At 40.7% G+C, this 17560-nt stretch overlaps 1 protein-coding gene across 1 annotated transcript in view; it reads left to right on the top strand.

The window, feature by feature from the left end:
- PCNX2 (pecanex 2) overlaps positions 1 to 17560 on the top strand; it is a 278237-nt gene that overhangs the window by 110296 nt on the left and 150381 nt on the right. Inside the window, exons 17-18 of the mRNA XM_089897420.1 lie at positions 3828 to 3924; positions 17059 to 17151. Of these exons, the coding sequence (XP_089753546.1) occupies positions 3828 to 3924; positions 17059 to 17151 (190 nt within the window). The remainder of the gene's footprint in view (positions 1 to 3827; positions 3925 to 17058; positions 17152 to 17560) is intronic.

Here is a 17560-nt window from a genome sequence, read left to right as displayed (position 1 = left end):
AGTAACGCGGACACACACGCCACACACAGACACACACACAGACACACACACCACACACACACCACACACACACCACCACACACAGGCACACACACACACACCACAGACACCACACACACACCACACACACACACCACACACAGACACACACACACCACACACAGACACCACACACACACCACACACACCACACACACACCACACACACCACACACACACACCACACACACACCACACACACACCACACACAGACACACACCACACACACAGATACACAGACACAGACACACCACACACACACCACACACACACCACACACACAGGCACACACACACCACACACAGACACACCACACACACACCACACACACACACCACACACAGACACACATACCACACACACCACACACACCACACACACCACACACACAGACACACACCACACACACACCACACACAGACACACACCACACACACACAGATACACAGACACAGACACACACACACACCACACACACCACAGACACACCACAGACACACACCACACACACACACCACACACACACCACACACAGACACACACATACCACACACACACGCCACACACAGACACACACACACACCACACACAGGCACACACACAGACACACACACACACCACACACACACCACACACACACACCACACACACAGACACACACACCACACACACCACACACACACCACACACACACACACCACACACACCACACACACACACCACCACACACACACACCACACACACACCACACACACAGCACCACACACACCACGCACACACACCACACACACACACCACACACACAAAAAACACACCACACACACACACACACACACACACACACACACACACACGCCGCACACACATCACACACACACCACACACACACCACACACACACACCACCACACACACACCACACACACACACCACACACACACCACCACCCACCCACACACACACACCACACACCACACACACACACCACACACAGACACACACCACACACACACACCACACACACACACCACACACACACCACACACACACACCACACACACATACCACCACACACACCACACACACACCACACACACACACACCACACACACACACCACACACCACCACACACACACACCACACACACATCACACACACACACCACACACAGACACACACACCACACACACACCACCACACACACACCACACACACACACCACACACAGACACAGACACACACACACCACACACAGACACCACCACACACACCACACACACACACCACACACACACACACCACACACAGACACACACACCACACACACAGACACACACACCACACACAGACACACACACACCACACACACACCACACACACCACACACAGACACCACACACAGACACAGACACACACACCACACACACAGACACACACACCACACACAGACACACACACACCACACACACACCACACACAGACACAGACACACACACCACACACACACCACACACACACCACACACAGACACACACACAGACACACATACCACACACACACCACAGACACACACCACACACACACCACACACACACCACACACACACACACACACCACACAGACACCACACACAGACACAGACACACACACCACACACAGACACACACAGACACAGACACACATACCACACACACACCACACACACACCACCACACACACACCACACACACACACCACACACACACACACCACACACACACAGTCCCCCCCACACCACACACACCACACACACCACACACACACACCACACACAGACACACACCACACACACACACTGCACACAGATACACACACAGGCACACACACCACACACACACACCACACACACAGACACACACACACCACACACACACAGACACACACCACACACACAGACACACACCACACACACACAGCACATACACAGCACACACACACAGACACACACACACCACACAGACACACAGACACACACACCACACACATACACACCACACACACACAGACACGCACACCACAACACACACACACACCACACACACACCACACACAGACACACACAGACACACCACACACACACCACACACACACCACACACAGACACACAGACGCCACACACACACCACACACACCCCACAACACACACACACCACACACACACACACAGACGTCACACACACACAACACACACACACACACACACACACAGACGTCCCCTGGTCCTGCAGCCTTGCTCTCTCATCCAGAGCTCATGCTGCTTGGACTCTTTCCCGTTAAACCAGCTGGTCCCTGGGTGATGGTGGGAGAAATGTAGGACCGACCGGAAATGAATGAAAATCAGGGGTCAAGTTCTAGGGCACATTTAACCTTTGCTCTGGTGCTTTTGGAGTGAAATTCGCAAGGCCAGGAACAGATGGCCTCTTGCACCCAAGCCCTGTCTTTGACTTTCCCTCGGTGAGTCATACGAGAAGCACCAACCTTCGCAAGTACCCTCTCTGGGTCCATAAAGTGGCATTGCTGCCTTTATGCCAGGCGGCTGCCCTGGGCAGACTAGACTGGCATCTCTGAAAGGAAAAGTTTTGTTCTGTTGGGTTTTGCTTTTAGTATGGCAGTGCCCTCTGGATTTAAAGTGAAGTGTGTGCCAAAGTTTTAAAAGGCATTTAATAATAACGCTTAGTCCCTTGAGAATATACTTTCCAGTCTTCCCTTTATTTGTTATCTTTCAAGTTTTTCATAAATATGCACTTTGGAACTGAAAACCCTTTATGTGATGCCATAGTTTCAGGGACCAGTCAATCAATCCAGTTAGTCGATCAATCATCTCATGTAACTTCTCCACACTTAACGGGAGATATTGACTTAAGATAACCATAACTGTTTGGGGGGGCCGAAAAATTATAATTTTAGGCCGTCAGGTACAGCAAGATGAAAGGCGTAGAAAATGGGGAAAGGTTAAATGTTGATGGCACAAATTTTCTTATCAAATATTGTTCTGTATTTTGGTCTGGCTGAAATAGAGGATCTCCGTGAGCTTAGCTAGCAGTTGGCAGTCGGGGGTACCGATACCTCCTGTGGTCCTCAACAGCTTTACAGTAAGTCCCCTACACAGGAACCATCAAGTTGCGAACTTTCAAAGATGCAAACGTGTGTTCGCATGTCCAGTCACGTCAGGCGTGCATGAAATGGCAGCTTGCCCTCTGTCTCCTATTGCTGACAGTCCTTCAGCTCTACCATCTCCCACCTCCTCTCCCTACCCCAGTCAGTACCTCTTCTTGCCTGTTCACTCGATACCCACCCCAGTATGCCAGGTGTTGTCCTGGACTACTGTACTTTTCAAGGGACTGTACTGTAAGATTAAAAATGTTTTCTTTATTTTTTTTTGTCTTTTTTTAATGTATTATTTGTGTGAAAATTATTATAAACCTATTATAGTACAGTCCTAGATAGCCGATTGTGTTAGTTGGGTACCTAGGCTAACTTTGTTGGACTTAGGAACACCCTCTCGGAACGGAACTCGTTCGTATGTAGGGGACTTACTGTAATCAGGATGGAATTTGAAGTTCAACCGTTGTCTTTGTGGTCACTTGAACATGCACCTCTTTTTCTTTATTACGAATTATCTAAAGGAGAGAGCGCTGGCTTTTGTCATTTGTGAGTGTGAGGTCTAAGGTGAAGCTGTTTACCTCAAACCTTGGAATAGGCACATATTTTAAAAAGTAAAACCTGTGTGTGTTTTTCCCTTTTCAGGTCCTTTATTCAGTGCAGATTGCTTCATAAGTTTTTACATCAAAATCTGGAAGAGTTGGCTGCAGACCCTCTCCCCAGGAAGATGAAAGATTCTGTGGTGAGACATTTGTGTTGTATAATGTATGCAGGGGCACCACTTGGTGTGGAATAGACCACGAGCTGCCTGCCCAGTGTGGACCCTTTGAGCCTCTAGAGGGTGGATGCTGTGCACACCTGCCACAGGTGCTCACTTGGTCCTCAACTGATGCAGTTTGCCTGGATATTCAAATGAGCCCTGTTCAGACAATTCCGCCCACTGCTGGCCCCAAGCAGCAGGTGGGATGGGTGTGAAGAAAAGCTTGTCAATTAAACATTCAGCCAAACTGCATTCTTGATGTGCCCTGCCCACCCCACTACCACTCTCCTCTCCACATCCTTGCCTTAGCCTCGTGCTGAGCTCAGGGAACTCTTTCCTGGGTCTTTGGGTTCAAGGTTGACATCTGTAAATCCCTTGGGAGGGGTGCTTGGGCTTTAGACTTATGTCTGGGATGTTGCAGAAGGAGCCACCATATTGGTTGGAGCACAGGAGAGGAAAAGGAAGGAGGAAAAGAAGGAAGAAAGAAAGAAATAAGAGGTTGTGAAAGAATGATGCTTTCTCTGTTCACCAGGGAAATGGCTTGGAGCAGGTATATCTCTTTGGTATCAACGTCCAAACCTTAATAGTTTGAAAAGCAATGCTCATTGGTCACATAATCTCCCATTCGAGTACTGATCTTGGAGCAGTCTGCTGCCTCCCAGCCATGCTTTTTCTGTATTTTTAAGAATGACAGATCAAAGGAAAAGCAGTTAATGGGCTATTGATTGCGAGCGCCTCTAGGAGCCATGTCTCATTTGTCCTGGTCTCCACAGTATCTGTGCCTCATGCCTAGTGGATGCTCAGTACATTCCCTTGAATTTAGATGAGTGAAATTGCAATCCACCATTTCGAGACAATATGCAAGACTCATAGCCAACATGATAGCATTTAAAAGAATTCATACTCAGACCTCTGTGCCTTTGAGTGTGGTTACAATTCAAGCTAAAGCATTGAGACTTGTCTGTCACCAAAGGGAATGAAAACACAAATCACTAGGAATAAGGGTTCGTTAATTGCTGAATTAATTTTTTCCTTCTAGTTTTATTGAGGTATAATTGACATTCAGCACTGTGTAATTGTGTCATAAAGGCTGAGATACACTTGAAAGCAAGGTGTGAGGTGAAGCTTCCAGAGCTGATGAGATGGCAGATAACAGAGAAGACATTTGACATTCAAAAGTAGCATCAACAACCTGACCTCTAATATTTATACCAGGAAACTTAGAGGGACGAGATCAAACTCACATTCCCAGATCGATTTCTGTGAAAGTCCTGGGGGGCCCGAAGTCTACCCAAGAGTTTCCCATGGATATTTGAAAAAACTATCCCCACAGATGTTCCTTGATTTCATGAATGATGAAGATGCTTTCTCATTTATTGCAGTAAAAATAATGTATAAATTACAATGAAATCTGACAAGAAATTTGCCTAGCAGACATTTCATTAGCATGATTAGCCGTGATGGGTTAGGTGTTGCCTTACTTGGTTTTAATATACTTTGAAATGCTTTGTACCATGTAGAGCACATACCTTGTAGGTGATTTAATATGATGTGTGTGTTCATCTCTCTGAAAAGTCTTCTCATCTAATTATAATATTTTCACGAGGCTCTCAGGTTCAGCTTTTACATTTTGATGTATAATACCTTTCATGTCATCGTGCAGGGATGAAATTTCCCTCGTTTCTGATTTTGTTTCTTTATGTCTCTCTCTGGCTCTCTTATTCTCTCTTTGTCTCTCTCTCTCCCTGTCTGTGTCTCTCTTCCCTTACATTTTAGTTTATATGAGAAACCCCTAGGGAGCCTCATTTGATCTGTTTTCCAGCCCTTTCTTCTATTCTGATCCACTTGGCCTGGGGCAGGGCCTGGGGATCTGCATATTTATGAGACTGTCCACCCAGGCGATTCTGTTCAGGGGACCCACAGACTGTGCTTTAAGGGACATTGATCTAGAAATGGAGATAACCAGAGCTCTGTCAGTGTGTTTATTCTATATGAGCAACACAGGTTATGCACACAAAGTTTATTACCACAGTTCAATGGTTAATAAAAATATAAACTTTCCACTAGTGGTTTGCCAGGTTAGTCATTTTCCATATGCCTTATTAGCACGGTCTTTCCGTTTGTACCCTCACTCATTTTCATCACTTTCAATGTTTTTTTTTAATAGATCTTTATTGGAGTATAATCGCTTCACAATACCATGTTAGTTTCTGTTGCACAGCGAAGTGAATCAGCCATAGGCATACACATGTCCCCATATCCCCTCCCTCTTGAGCCTCCCTCCCACCCTCCCTAGCCCACCCCTCTAGGTCATCGCAAAGCACCAAGCTTATTTCCCCGTGCTATGCTGCTGCTTCCCACTAGCTAACTATCGCATTCAGATTTGTTATTTTCATTGTATCTAGGGACAAACAAGCAAACAACATTAATTTTTATCTGTATTATTCAGACAGCTTCTTTCAAACAATTGGTTGTATCACATAGATTTTTCCAGCCCCATGCTGTCTAAATCTGCTGGGTGTGTAGTGTTGGATCAGGGCTTCTTAAACTTCTTTTTAGGGTTGGAGCATGAAGTGTTACATAAAATGCCACAGTGGATTTAAAACATTCTGCGTACTAAGAGCTAATAGAGTTATTAGCTAATCGTGCATGGATTTATCATTAAAATAGGCAACAAAACATTAATTTTATTGAATAGTGTTTTACAAATTCTGGCTAATGTTAAATCCTGAAAGAGAAAGAAGTGTAGATTACATTATTACATACGTAAAGAATGCATAGAAAAGTTTATTGAAGTCGACTGTGATTAATAAGAGAATTCATAAATACCACCAGAGACAAAAAAAATCAGAAATACAAGAGCATTCTAACATATCAGAAGTAACCATAGAAGATATAACGAAAACACGGTTGAACTCACGATAGCAACAAAATATATGAGTTGATAATAGAATGATTTTAACAAGTAGTGTCAGAAATAAAGACAGCTACAGCAGTCTATTAAAATGTAAATGAAGTTCTGAATAAGTGGTGATAAACAGACATAACCTGATTTTGTATGGGAAGGCTGAAATTTCTTAAATGCCAATTCTTTCTAATAAATTTATAGGTTTACTATAGTTCAAGACAGTTCTGAAGGAATTATATTCACAACTTGGGGAAATAATTCTAAGGTTCATTTAGAAGTACAGCAGTTAATAATAGCTTAAAAAATCTGAACAAGAAGAATAAGAAAGAGGAACTTAGCACTTTGAGGTTTAAAGTACATTATAAAGATTGAGTAATCAGGAAAAAAATATGAGACTCATCCAAGATTAGAGAATGGGGTTAGTGAGTCAGTAAAACACAGAAAAGAGACAAATTATTTATATGAATGTATTATGTGAAAATTAAATGTCACAATCAAGAATTGATTATTCAGTGTATGGTGCTGAAGTAGTTCTTTAGTAGTGGGATGTGAAAAAGAATTTCATGTGCTAATCCCTCCCCGGACACTAAGTTAGAGAGAGGGAAGGAGAGATCAAATGATACTTATTTTCCATCTCTGGTATTTTCCATCTCTGGTATTTTATTAAGTTATTATAACCAGACTCTGCTGATTAATACTGAAAATTCTGAATAAAATACAAAAAAGTCTTAGGAAGATGGGATTAACGTATACACACTGCTATATATAAAATAGATAATAAATAAGGACCTACTGTAGAGCACAGGGAACTCTACTCAAAACTTTGTAATCATCTATAAGTGAAAAAATCTGAAAAAGCAAATACATATATACATATATGAATCACTTTGCTGTACACCTGGGATTAGCATGACATTGTAAATCAACTATAGTTCAATAAAATAAAATAAAATGAAAAAGTCTTTCTTAAATGTGACAAAAAACTGACAAAATAATAAGGAATTATCCAGTCAGAATTTAAGTGAAAAAGGGAACCTTCACATCTGCCTAACCAGGGGACCTTGAGCATTGGTTTTCAGCCCTCCAACTGTGGGGAAGAGAAATGAAAGCCCAAGCCTGCCAAAGTGGGTGTCCAAGGGGAGACCATCTGCTCATCAACCTGGGACACTAAGGGCCCACTCTCAGTGGAAGAATGAACCAGAAGGAATCCATTCCACCCTCCACAGTGCCAGGGGAATGCAAGCAAACTCACTCCAAGGTTGAACAAAAGAATCATTTCCATTGATTTGCAGTACAAGTGCTAATATCTGGATGGTACAAACCCCCTCAATTTATGAATGTAGCTTAAAGTGACCCCCGACTAGAAATACCTCACGACAAAAAAACAAAAACACAAACACATGACTCCTCTCTAAAGGATTCCTTCCTCCTAGGTCTCCAAGCATTCCCAAAACCAATTTTCTAAGGGATATGAGCAGCTTTCAATAAAAAATTTAAAACTACACAGAAAAACAAAGAACCAGCAGAAATAGGTTTGCAAACACTTCAGATATTGGAAGGATCAGATGTAGATTTGAAACAACTCTACTTACTGTGTTTAAAGAAATAAAAGCCTTAAAATTTATAGACAACAGAAAATATAGCAAATGATCCAGAATGTTTGAAAGAGAACCAGAGAGTCCTTCCTAAACAAACAAAATGAAGCAATTAAAGTGAACACACACACACACACACACACACACACACACGGGAGATTAGATACCTCTGAAGAGAGAATTAGTGAACTGAAAGATCAAGACAGAAGAAAGTATCCAGAATGCAACACTGATAGACAAAAAGTTAGGAAATATGAAACAGAGATGCAGAGGCATGAAGGATGGAGTAAGAAGATATACTATATATCTAATCAGAATTCCAGAAAAAAGGGAGAGAGACTGAAGCATAATGAATATTTGATGAGATAATATTTGACTATTTACCATAACTGATGAAAGACACTGATCAGAGATTTAAGAATTCTGGTGAGGGCTTCCCTGGTGGCGCAGTGGTTGAGAGTCCGCCTGCCGATGCAGGGGACGTGGGTTCGTGCCCAGGTCCGGGAAGATCCCACATGCCGCGGAGCGGCTGCACCTGTGAGCCATGGCCTCTGAGCCTGCACGTCCGGAGCCTGTGCTCCATGACGGGAGAGGCCACGGCACTGAGAGGCCCGCGTACCGCAAAAAAACAAACAAAAAGAATTCTGGTGAATCATAAGCAGGATAAATTAAAGAAGAATCCACAATGAACAAAACATAGTGAAACTGCAGTACACCAAAGATACAGACCATCTTAAATTGGTTAAACAGAATGAACAGATTACATGCAAATGAATGACAGCCTCAGTGCTCCGTTATCAAAAGCAATAGTAGAAACCGGAAGACAGCTTGATAGATTTGAAGTTCTGTAAAGCAAATAACTGCCAAGCTAGAATTCTATGCCCAGTGAAAATATCTTTCAAGAATGAGGACAGGGCTTCCCTGGTGTCGCAGTGGTTGAGAATCCGCCTGCCGATGCAGGTGACGCGGGTTCGTGCCCCGGTCCAGGAAGATCCCACATGCCGCGGAGCGGCTGGGCCCGTGAGCCATGGCCGCTGAGCCTGTGCGTCCGGAGCCTGTGCTCCGCAACGGGAGAGGCCACAACAGTGAGAGGCCTGCGTACCGCAAAAAAAAAAAAAAAGAATGAGGACAAAATAAAAATATTTTAGAAAAATGCTGAGAGATTCTCACTGAATGTAATTCTGAAGGACAGTGTTCAACAGAAAGTGATCTCAGATGGTCTAATTTGCAAGAAAGCACAAAGAGAAGAGAAAGTGGCAAATACATTAGTAAATCTAAATAAAGTTTAACTGTATAAAACCGTAGTGAGTGTATGGTTGGCTTAAAAAATGTAAAGTAGAATTGAAATATGTGAGTACAATAACATACAAGTTTGGATGGGAGGAGAAATGGACTCCAAGACTTGAAAGTTCTTAGTCATGTCCAGAAGATGAATTAAAATATTGATTAAATTTAGACTGTGATAAGTTAAGCCTGCATGTTGGGTTGTCTAGTATAACTACTAAAGGAATAGAAACAAAGCCTGTAAGTTCCAACTCTGTATAGAAGGAAAAAAGGAATGAAAAAAAATAGAAGTTCTTCTAAGTAACAAAATATAATAGGACTCCTCTGTTACACTATACTTAAAAGTCAATTCCAGATGGATCATACACCTAAATATGAGATGACAAATCCTGAAAGCACTTAGAATCATAATGAAGGAAATTATCTTTATATCAGGGTAGGAAAAAATTTTTTAAATAACACAAAAATTCAAATTCATTAAAATTATGACCTTTGATTTATCAAATAATACAGAAAAAAAGACTTAAAAAAAACAAGCCACAGAATGGGAAACAACTTTTAAAATATATATAGTTGATAAAGCACTAGTGTCATGATGAAACATAAAATTCCTATAAATCATTAAGAAAGCCAGATATCTCAATTAAAAGTGGGTAAATATAAATGGCTAAAACATGACTATATATGCAATCTAATTACTAATCAAGAAACTCCAACCTAAAACCACACTGAGTTACCATTTCACACCAACCAGACTGACAAAAATTTAAAGTTCTCACAATACTAAGTGTTGACAAAAGTGTGGCACAAGGGAACTCTCGCACACTGCTGGTGGTAGTGTAAATTCGTATATCTGTTTTGGAAGCAGTCTGGTATTATAAAATTGAAGCTACATATACACTACAGCCAGCAATTCTATTTCTAAATCCATATTTACCCTGGAGCAAATCTTGCACATTTGTACCAAAATACACATACAAGATTGCTCATCATAGCATTTGTTCATAAGAACCCCACACTGAAGCCACTGGAAATTCCACCCACAGTAGAATGTCCCCTTCAGCAAAGGAAAAGACCTTACTAGAGCTATATATGGTGAATTTTAACCACACAATGTTGAGCAAAGGAAGCAAGACGCAAACAGATACGTACAGTATGGTGCCATCTGTTGGGGAGAAGTATGCAAACTAAGCTGCTTACGGTTACGAACATAAATAGCAAACATTCTTTTTTTTAAAGCAAGAAAATGATTTTCATCAATCAGGATAGTTGATAGGGAGCCCCAAGAGGGGAAAGAAGGACTTATGATCAGGGAACCACATACAAGGGGCTCTTTGGGGGCTGGGAATGCTAGATTTCCTTCAACCAGGAGGTGGTCACTTGAGGCATTCACTTTACAATTATTCTTAAATTGTACATACTTATTTTATACATTTTTCTGTATGCATGGCTTGCATTTTTAAAAATGTAAAAGAAATTTTCAGAAAAGAGCATGAAATAAAATCATTTATTCAAATTCAAGAAAGCAAATGATTTTCCAGACCATGGAATCTATAAGATAAAAATAACACACACATGCGTGCGTGCACACACACACACAGATTTGAGTGCATAAAAAATTTTAATTTCTATATGTAAAAAAGGGCAATAAAATGCAAATAATTTGGTAAAAATATTTGTTACGAATTTGGTAAAAGTTAAGTATCTTTCTTGTACCAACTACTTTTATAATTTGATTTTTTAAACTCTATAAGCAAATGATATTAATATATACATTTCATTTAGGAACAATATTTAGTAGGTAAATGTATGAAGTATATTTACACTTATTATAAATAAAGAAATGCAAGTTAAAATAAGATGGCATTTCCTGTTCCACTCGATTAGCACAGGATAAACTAATGATATTGCCAATTGTGACAAGATGAGATCTCTTAGACATTGTATTTGTGTAAATTATTACAATCATCTGGTAAGGCATAATTTATCAAGAATTATGAAATATTCATAATCTATGATATAGTAAATCCGTCATAGATTTTCTAGAGAATTAATTCAAAATATGAAAAAAGAATTAGTTGCAAAAAGATAATGATTGCAGCATACTTCATTAGGGTAAAAAATGGAAGACAACCTAATATCTAGCAGTTAGGAGAAGCTTGCATTCAGTTTCATTCACTAAATTAATACTTTGAGTGTCCACTATGACACTGTTTTGTGTATGTATGGGTGTGTGTGTGTATGGCATTACAAGATGGAAAATTATTTAGCCAGTAAGATACCGTTAGTAAGTCTATACAATAATATTTATAATGGTTACAAAAGAAACTTTTGTTTCTTTTGTAAATTATATGTACACTAAGATTAGACCTTTGTGAAACATTCATAGAAAAACCATGTACATTTGTGTTTACAGCTAGAACTATGATTCAGCATCCACAGGCAAAAATACTGGCCCAGAAAACACAGCAACAATCTCTGAGGTCCAGGTGTCTTTCAAGGTTCCTTTTAAAAAATATTTTCAAGAATACAATTTTTGGAGCAAAATAATATCTGCTCTTTGGTGGCTGTAGGAAAAGAGGGAGTCATTTCCTTTTTATTTTGCTGATGTTACTTTCACCAATATTAAGAGTCATCTATATTTTTATTCATTGGCACCACGAGGAAAAAGCTCAGTAATTACCATCTGCCATCTCCTTTGGTGAGTCTGTTCAAAACTTTTGCCCATGTGCAGCTAGGAATGGGGTAGGGAAGAGTTGTTGGACTTCTTATCGATTAGTAAAGTTCTTTATATATTATAGATAAAAGTCTTTTTTTGGATGTATGTTTTGCAAATGTTTTTTCCCCAAGCTTTGCCTTGCCTTTTCATTCTATAACAAAGTCTTTTGAAGAACAGATGTTTTAAATTTTCATAAAATTCAAATTACGACTTTGTTTTCTTTTATAATTCCAGCTTTTAGTGTCCTATTTAAGAAAGCTTTGCCAAACCCAAGGTCACTAAGATTTCCTCTTATGTTTTCTTTGAAAAATTCGATAGTGTAACTTAGATTTATGAGGCAGGTTGAGTTAATTTTTGTACGTGATGTGAGGCAAGTGTAAAGGAGCTTTTTGTTGTTTTGTTTTTGTAGATGGCTATTCAACTGCTCCAGAACCATTCGTTAAAAAGATTTATCCTCTACCTTATTTTGGGGAAAGGTGCCATTTTACCTTGACCTCTTTGTCTTTTTTTTAGTAATTAATTTTATTTATTTATCTTTGGCTGTGTTGGGTCTTCGTTGCTGTGCGGACTTTCTCTAGCTGTGGCGAGTGGGGACTACTCTTGGTTGCAGCGTGCGGGATTCTCATTGTGGTGGCTTCTCTTGTGGTGGAGCGTGGACTCGAGGCACGTGGCTTCAGTAGTTGTGGCACATGGGCTCAGTAGTTGTGGCTTTTGGGCTCTAGAGTGCACGCTCAGTAGTTGTGGTGCACAGGCTTAATTGCTCCGTGGCATGTGGGATCTTCCTAGACTGGGGATTGAACCCGTGTTCCCTGCATTGGTAGGCAGATTCTTAACCACTGTGCCACCAGGGAAGTCCCGACCTCTTTGTTTAAAATCAATTGGTTATTTACATGTTGGTTTATTTATGGACGCTTTATTCTGTTCAGTTAACCTTGATGTATATTTTGTGCCAATACCATCAATACCCGATTACTGTAGTTTTGCACATACAAGTTCTGAAACCAGATATTGAATGTCCTCCAACTTTGTTCTTCTTTTTCAAAGTTGTCTTACTTAGTCTAGGTCCATTGCATTTCCAAATAAATTTTTGAATTAGCTTGCCAATTTGTACAGAAAAATCCTGTTAGAATTTTGATTAGGATTGCATTGACTCTGTAAATCAGTTTGGTAAGAATTGATTCCTTAACAATATTGAATTGTCAAATCCAAGAACATGGTATATCTCTCCATTTATTTGTTCAGTTTCTCTCAGCAATGTTTCATAGCTTTCAATGTACAGATCTTGCATATTTTTGTCGTATTTATCCCTAAATATTTCCTATTTTTGATGCTATTGTAAATGACCTTTAAAAAATTAAGTACATGAAAAATGCTCGACATTGTTAGCCATTGGAAAATGCAAATTAAAACCATAATTAGATACTGCTATATCAAGCTTTCTTGACCTCACACTATTGACACTGAGCCTGATAATTCTCTGTTGTCAGTGATTATCCTGAGCATTGTAGGATGTTTAGCTGCATCCTGGGCCTCTACCCACCAGATGCCAGTAACACTCTTCCTCTACCCCAAATGTAACAAAAATGTCTCCAGACTTTCCAAAATCCCTTGGGAGGTCAGATTGTCCCCAACTGATACAATTGTTGAGAAGGCAGTGTTGAGAACCACTGTACCACACAACCACTGGAATGGCTAAAATTAAAAATGCTGACTACACCAAGTGTGTATCCTTGTCAAGGATACGAAGCAATTGGAACCCTCCAGACTGCCAGTGAGAATGTAAAATGGTTACAACAACTTGGGAAAATCATGTGGCAGTTTCTTAAAATGTTAAGCCTAAACCTACCATATGATCCAAACATTCTACTATTAGGTATTTACACAAGAGAAACAAAAGCATGTGTCCAGAAACAGGTCTGTGAATGTTCATAGCAGTTTTATTTATAATAGCCCCAAACTGGGAACAAGTCAGATGTCTATCCATGAGTGAATGTTTCAACACAGTGTGGGGTACATCCATACAGAGGAATATTATACAGCACTGAAAAGGAATGGACTATTGATACAGATAACACATGGATTAATCTCAGAATAATTATACTAGTGAGAGAAGCCAGACCAGAAGAGAATACATTGTCTACAGTTCTATTTATATAACATTCTAGGAAATGAAAACAAATTATAGTGATGGAGCAGGGCAGTGTTTATCTGAGGATAGGTGAGGAGAGAAGAGAGAGATAGATTAGCAAAGGTCAGGAGAGGAAATTTGGGGTGTGTGTGATGAACATGCTAATTATCTTAATTATGGTGATGGTTTCATGGGGATATACCTAGGTCAAAAGTCATCAAATTGTACACCATATCTCTCTCTATATGCACACACACACACACACACACACACACACACACACACAGGGTTTTTGTATGTCAATTATATCTCAATAGAGCTATTTAAAAATTACAACAAAGAAAAGAAATGGACAGAAAGATAATAAATAGAGGCTGTATAAAGGCTTGTATTTACAAGGATACTGACAACACTGACAAAAATCAGTGAACTTCCTGTATATCGTCCAACTTTGGAAAAAAATTAAAAATAATCTGAGGTCCTCCTCCCTATTGCTTTAAGAAACATGCAGATGCAACCCTTCCCCCCCCAACACTTGCCCTGGTGGCCCACTGTTTTGCCTTTAAACAGGCATGAGTGGTCAATTAAAGATGACACAATTTTAAATTAGAATATTTGGGAAAATATGTATCTCCCTTTTGGATAAGCATTCAGCAATTTTTTTTTTTTTTTTGCCGTACGCGGGCCTCTCACTGTTGTGGCCTCTCCCGTTGAGGAGCACAGGCTCCGGACGCTCAGGCTCAGCGGCCATGGCTCACGGGCCCAGTCGCTCCGCAGCATGTGGGATCTTCGCGGACCGGGGCACGAACCCGTGTCCCCTGCATTGGCAGGCGGACTCTCAACCACTGCGCCACCAGGGAAGCCCAGCATTCAGCCATTTTTAAGTGACATAAACCATGTCAGTGAAAAATAGGAAATAAAAGTTAACATATCTCCACAGCCTAAAGATGCAGTGAATTACAGAACTTTCCTCCAGAAAGGTTTGGCCTTTTGTAAGCATTTGGGATGAAAGGAGGTAACAAATTTTTGCCATTTACCAGTAGTAAATTTTCAAGAACACTTCTGATCACAAAAATTTTATAGATTCAGAATTAAAAACCAATGATTTTCCCAGCTCAAAAATCAGATTACCATTACTAAGAATAAATCTAGAATTTGGTTTATCACTACGATTCCTTATCTATTCAATACTTGTATGTGAATTGTAAACTTTTGAGATTGGAAATTCAAAACAACTTTAGCAGCTAATTGGTAATTGATGTTGAGAATGTATCTCTTCACTGTATTATTGATTATCCCAACCAAGCCGTGTTGATTTTTCATCACATGGTTCAGGTTGTTTTTATTCCATTTAAGCTGCCTTCCTGATTTCTTTCCATCACTTTGGATATCAATTCAGTCAGGAAGCCAGTAGTATGACTTGCAAGGAACTCCACATTTTAATTTTAGAAAGACAAGAAAAGAAAAAGGTCAGGGAGGAAATGTAGGTAAACGGAAATACGGTTTGTGTGAAAAGAAAAAAAGGGAGGATGTAGGGAAACAGAGCTGTATATTCTGTCTGATTTTCTGGTAGATAACATTCAAAACTGTTATTTAAGAGGCATAATTCCTTTTCAATACGATACATTGGTATGTTTAATGATTTCAGAGTTTTCAAATAACAGTGTGTGATACCTTAAAATGTTCAATAATTGTGTACTGCAGCTAATTGGTCTCTGAAGAGAGGAGAAATTTGATGATCCCTTAAGGTTCCTTTTAGCTCTATCAGTCAGCAATATTGTACCCTGTTTGAGCTAACACGCTTTCCTTCATGTATCTGCAGTATTAATAACATTCTTTGGTCTAACTTTGCTTTGTTTCCCTACTGCCTGCTCACACCACGATTTTGCATGATGGAAAATTATTAGCAAGTTACCGACATTTCATTTTCTGTATATGTGTACATAATATAAAGATACTTAAATTATTTGGAAATAGCCTTTACCCAATTTGACTGGTGAATTAAAATGTAAAATCTGTTCTGGGCCGAAGAAATAGGTAAACGTGTAAGAGGCCTCTGTTCGGCATACCCAGGCTGTGCGCATGTTAAAACATAAGCCATGCCAAAGGCAAGTAGAGATGATTTGCGCTTTATCCTCCTTTATCACACTTGGGCATGTTGCATCTGATCTGCTCGTAGAGAAGAAAATTATGCCTCTTCCACGGGTTAGAAAACCTTTCTTCTCTCCCTGGCTAGCGGATGGAGGCATTGCAGTCCGCATTTCCTCTTCCTCACCCTCTGCCTTAGTTTCCCTGATATTCCCCAAACAGGAGGTGGCAAACAGTCCATCCAGTGTGTGCCATTGGGAATTGATCAGGTCAGTGATGGGCTGCAGGTGTAGTTTATCCAGGGTCAAGATCCTGTCCCCTGATTTACCTGGTCACCCGGAATAGCTGAGGGAAACACAGAAGAGCAAACTATACCCTTGTTTTCTGTTTACAGAAGGATATCTTAAAATCGGATCTCATCACCTGCTCGGTGGCTGCCATTCTGTCCTTTGCCGTCAGTGCCAGCACTGTGTTCCTGTCCTTGCGAGTATGTATCCATGTGGCTCTGCGCTCTTACCCCCTCCTTATTCTCTGTAATAAACAAAGCCCACTGTGCAGCTCCAGACTATTGACGGGATGGTGGAGCCAGGGGAAGTACAGAAAAGGCCAGTTGAGGGCTTGAAGGGATATATATCCAGATGTGTTGCGAGTTATGTCCAAGAGGAGCTTTGATCCACATCACGGAGTGCATTCGTACCCTTTCTGTTTCCCCACCTGGGGAGTTGTTTTGTTTGCGCATTTCGTGGAATCCACCGTGAGGACAGTCAGCAGTAGTAAGACAGGCTCCCAACTCACTACTACTAGCAGAGAAGGGAGGACTCACCGTCGGGAGTGAGACGGAGGTCACAGAGCCAAAAAGATTATCGGAACAGAATTTTCAGTTGGAGAAACAAAAT

This window comes from Delphinapterus leucas, chromosome 16, assembly GCF_059928025.1.
Source record: "Delphinapterus leucas isolate spDelLeu-1000000601 "Yukka" chromosome 16, BTC_Dleu_Yukka2, whole genome shotgun sequence".
Classification (NCBI taxonomy): Eukaryota; Metazoa; Chordata; class Mammalia; order Artiodactyla; family Monodontidae; genus Delphinapterus; species Delphinapterus leucas.
The sequence above is the reverse complement of the archived record's forward strand: the minus strand, read 5'-3'. Positions and strand labels throughout refer to the sequence as shown.